The sequence below is a fragment of the Physeter macrocephalus genome, chromosome 11, assembly GCF_002837175.3.
Source record: "Physeter macrocephalus isolate SW-GA chromosome 11, ASM283717v5, whole genome shotgun sequence".
Taxonomy (NCBI): domain Eukaryota; kingdom Metazoa; phylum Chordata; class Mammalia; order Artiodactyla; family Physeteridae; genus Physeter; species Physeter macrocephalus.
In genome coordinates, this window is record NC_041224.1 from 107,727,566 (window position 1) to 107,732,430 (window position 4,865).

The 4,865-nt window shown below is 48.9% G+C and overlaps 1 protein-coding gene across 1 annotated transcript in view; it reads right to left on the reverse strand.

Moving 5' to 3' along the window:
• The window catches only part of LOC102977728 (dehydrogenase/reductase SDR family member 2, mitochondrial), a 192,562-nt gene that overhangs the window by 42,695 nt on the left and 145,002 nt on the right, over nucleotides 1-4,865 (reverse strand). Inside the window, exon 2 of the mRNA XM_024134448.1 lies at nucleotides 3,132-3,309. Within this exon, the coding sequence (XP_023990216.1) occupies nucleotides 3,132-3,309 (178 nt within the window). The remainder of the gene's footprint in view (nucleotides 1-3,131; nucleotides 3,310-4,865) is intronic.

The following is a 4,865-nucleotide window of genomic DNA, read 5'->3' on the forward strand; positions in this document are numbered from 1 at the left end:
GACGCGCAGGCTCCGCGGCCATGGCTCACGGGCCCAGCCGCTCCGCAGCATGTGGGATCCTCCCGGATCGGGGCACGAACCCGTGTCCCCTGCATCGGCAGGCAAACTCTCAACCACTGTGCCACCAGGGAAGCCCTATATGTGCTTATTATAAATAATAATTGACTTATTATTCTTTAGGGTGAATGATTTTCAGCCATCGTGTTTTTCAGTGAGACTTTTGCATTTTTAGCCTTTCATTTATAAATGTGAAATGAAAGGTTTTGTCCCCAATTTAGTTTGGATTGCACCAAAAGCAGACCCTCAGACCAAAATTTGGGTGTAAGTAGTTTCCTTGGGAGACGAGCCAGGGGAGAATCGTGAGGGAATGGGGAATGAAACAGGGAAGGGAGAAGAGCCAATAAAGTGTGTGTTTAAGAGCAAACTCTTAAACTGTGGGCTAGTGCCCACTGCCTGGCACCCTCTGAAACGTTGGATAGAACACACTCTGGCATTGTCCCACCAAGTGACAAGCAGCTGGGGTAGTGATTCCCCAACTCCCACCCCTTATTGGGGTGGGCTGCTCTGCAGGCACTAACTAGTTCCACGTGCAGAGCACAAAACTGTGACCAGAGAAAGCCCTTAGGGAGGGAGACACACGTGTTTGAGTTTGAAGCATTCAGTGTGTATGGGAATTGTTCACTGAAGATGCTTGTGACTTCAATGTGGACCAAGGGGATATGGGCGGGATACCCATAGGGTCTGCTACTGTCCCTGACTTTCAGGCATCAAGCGTCTAAATTCATTGTATGAGAGATAATAGTTACTGCCCTGGCACATATCTGTGGAATGCTGAGTTGTATGAATGCAGGTAGACTAAATCTAGTCTCTTAGGATGGGGATCTGGGGAAGAGTGAGGACCCTAAGAGCTGGTCTTTCCCCTCAGACACCTCCGGCTCTGTCGTGGTCCTTTTCTGTTGTACAAAACCTGGGGTTCAATTCCTGCTTATGGACTAGCTGTGTGTTCTCAGAGCATTTTCCTTCAATCTCTCTAAGTCTTGGCTTCCTTAACCATAGAATTAATTAGAGATGTAAACAGCAGGCTCACAGAGATGTTAGGACATAATCTATAAGAAAGCACTTACCAGTGTGCTCAAAATGCGTTTCCCCCTTCCTTACAGCCCTCTCCCTTCCTACCTTTAGTTCCTTCCCTTTTCCAAGACTCAAAAGCACAAATTTTATTTTCTGGCAAAGCTGACATTATTTTAGCTGGTTTTATGATAGTTTCATACCACAAGCCCTCTTTTCTGATGTCCTTTATTATTTCTGGCAGTGAAGGTTTTGAACTAGAGTGTGTATTTGGAGCACAGGCTCATCATTAATAGAGGTGCTCCAACACAGTGGCCCAGAACCACATGGGGTCTGCACATCAAGAGGCAAGCCTGAGCTCTGAGCTCATGCCCCTCAGAGGTGGGAGTAGAAGCCAGCTACCATGATGATCTCGCCAGTCATGTAGCTGGCGTCTGGAGAGCACAGGAAGGACACCAGTCATACACAGTCCTCAGGCCACCCCACTCTGCATGGAAAGAGGAGATGGGGCTGAGAGTGGTGACACCTCCCCATGAGCCCTGGACTCCTGTGGGATGCTTTGAAGTCAAGACCCCGAGGGGATGTGTGAAGGGCTGCAAGTGGAGATATATGGGCTCTGCAGGGACTTTTACTCATCCCAGAGCTAGGCGGGTCATCAGATCTCAGAAAGAGGAAAGGGTAATAGCCTGCAGAGGGATGGTGTATGATCTTTTATCCATCATGAAGGTTCTGGGATCATGTTAATCCAAATCTACAAAGGACACTGCCTCACTCACAACCTGCCTCTGTATTTCATGGAGTCCCTTCCTATGCTCCCAGAAGGCGGAGTCCTCAAATAGCTAAAGGAAAAGTCAAAAGGTTAGTGCTGCTTGTACAGATGGAGTCACGTGGGCTCCACATCATGCAGGCCTGTGTCTTTGTGGAAGGGCTGCTAGGGGACACTCTGGGCTGGTCCCTCACAGAGGACTGAAGTCCTGATTCTGTTGTTGATCCCAAAGGCTGTGGATCAGAGCATCAGAATGAGAGTCCACAGGTCCAGGTCTAAGAGTCCAGGTGCCTATGGTGCATGGCCTGGCAGGGAAGGCACCCTAGCTCTCAGTGGGGCAGGAACAGGAGCACTCCTTGGTCCTCACCACTTGGCTGAAGACTCCAGCCTCCAGGCAAATCACCCAGATGTTTGGTGCCAGTTCTTGGTGAGTGCCAGCAGGGCTGTCTTACTGACATGGTAGGCCCCTAGTTTCTGTGAACAGACAAGAAAGTAGATGACACATATGGTAACTGGGAAGGAGAGTTTGGATTGAATTTCTAGGCCTGTGCCTAGAAATACATCCCTTCAGCAGCAATTGCAGAGATCACTGATAATGTCATTAAAAAAGGATAAAATGCTGCCATGTGTATCCTTTCTGGAGAATGAAGATCTGAGATACTCACTGATCAAATTTTATGTAGGTGTGCCCCACCCAGCAATGGCCTGCTCTGGGATCTTCCTGGACCTCTCCACTTTTCTTGGCAAATGGGGTTTTGCCCTTTCTCCAAATCTAAAGCCAGAGAACTTCATACTGACAGCTTCTGGGTGAACACCCCAACTGAGGAGACCAGAACTGCAGAGCTTCCACTGGGAAGAGAAAGAAGGGGTAAGTCCAGATGGAGCCACATATGAATGAGGCAAATACAGACAGCTGGGGCATGAACAGAAGTGGACACTGAGGACCCTGAAGGTGAGCAGGAGGAGTTTAGGTCAGGATTAGAGCCCTCTCCTGCCTTCCTCCAGCCTGTCTCCTCTGTCTAAGAGCATCCTGGGGGCCAGGACCAACTTTTAGTTTTCACGTCACACTTGAATGCTCAATATCCATTAAGGAGTACTAGTATGGACACTTTTAAAAATATGATCAAAATTTGTCTTTATTCTAGACTATTAATCTCTTTTCTGCCTTGAGGGTATTCTATACCAGGCATGCTTAGGAGTAATATTAAAAGCACTTACCAATAGATCTTTTGGAATCTCAGCCCCAGAAGTTCCATGTTCCCCAGGTTATGGTTTTAAAACAACCACTCTCCCTCACCATGGCCACCAGCTTTTCCCGGTCCTCACCCTTCCCCACGTGGCACACGGTGCCCATCACGTTCAGGCCCACCCCCTTCAATGCTGCCACCACCAGGTCCACATTCTGCTGCTTCTGGTTGCTGACCACCACATGGGCCCCATCCTGGGCCAGATGCCGGGAGATAGTGAAGCCGATCCTGGGAGCAGAAATGGAGAGGATGTGACATGTCAGCTTTGGGCTGAGACCATCTCTTCAGGTTGTGCTTCTTTCTCTGAGACCTTATCCCCTGTCCCCTGCCATTTGGATTCTCTCCACAGCCCAGAGCTGATAAGCCCTCCCTCTACCTATGGATGGTCAGAGGACCAAGAGTGATGGGGTGAGTCAGGGCATGAAGCAAATATCCCAGAGTCACTCGTCACCCAGTGGACCCCCAGGGAGGAGCTCAAAACCAGTGTGGACCCTGTGATCACAGTAACCTGATTGACCAATGTCTTCCTGCTGTTGGCTCCACTGCTGGTGCTTCTCCAGGAGAGTGAGACTGCAAGGGGTAGGAGGCCTAGGCCGCCGTCTTAAACATGCTGGCCTCTGTCTGGGTTACCCTCTTGATGAACTTGGCCTGGGGAGGTCTCTGATAGAGGTCATGACAGATCTAGTAGGTAGCTTCCCACTTTCCTCTCTGCTAGCTGATTTCAACGACCTCTTTCTGTTTCCTCACACCTCACATGTTCCTCGCTGGGAAACTCTTGAAGAATACCCTGTTCTTCAAGTCTCTGCCCTGACCCCCAGCCCCTGGCTCTGAGATTGGAACACAATTGGCATTATCTGCGTTTTCTAAGTAACTAAAAATTGTTTGCATTCTTAAATTGCCTATTCATATTGTTTGTGCTAAAAAAAAAGTTCTTAAAACATTCTCTATCTCATAGTTTCCAAACGATGTTTGGTCTATGAAGACTTAAAAAAATATATATATATATATGTTTATTTATTTATATTTTGGGCTGCGCCGGGTCTTAGTTGCGGCACGTGGGCTTCTTAGTTGCGGCATGCTACAGAGACTTTTTAAGAGCTAGGAAAGCAGAAGTGAGGTGGGGGCTGTGACTGTGTTACTTCTGTTCCTGAGCTTAATTAAGCAGGGCCGCAGAGTTAGCTGCTTGTTATTTGTGGGGGTGATTGGGCCTCCCTTCTGTCTGCCATGTCCTGCCTGGGGGTCTGCTTGGCTGCAGCATCATCTCCCATGGAACCCAAGCTATAAGGGTCAGGCAAGGCCAGAGCCTGGAATGTTGGGTGAACCAGTCTATCTCACCCTGACAGGCATGGTCCTAAGCTCAGGAGATGCCACAGAGAACAAGAGAGACCCAGGTCCTGCCCTCAAGAAGGTACCTCCTAGTGAACAAAGACATACACACCATGTTGCAGATGGATAAGTGTTGGGAAGTAAAGCCAGGCAAATCTAGGGCAGAAGGCGCTGGCATGCTGCTTTACAAGGGGGTCAGAGGAGGCTTTTGAGGAGGTGACTTCTGAGTGGAGAGCCGAATGGTGTGGGTGGGAGAGCAAGCCTTGTGAGAGCTGGGACTTGAACCCGGTTGGTGTAAAGTCCAGCGTTCTCTCGTCTACGCCACTGTTACACGTGCAAAGATAATCACAGTGCCAGAGCAAGCAATGGTCCCCACACTCTTGTCCATGAACCCCGGGAAGGATTCTGAAAGACTAGTTCGGCCCTCATACATTCTTTTTTTTTTTTTTTTTTTTTGT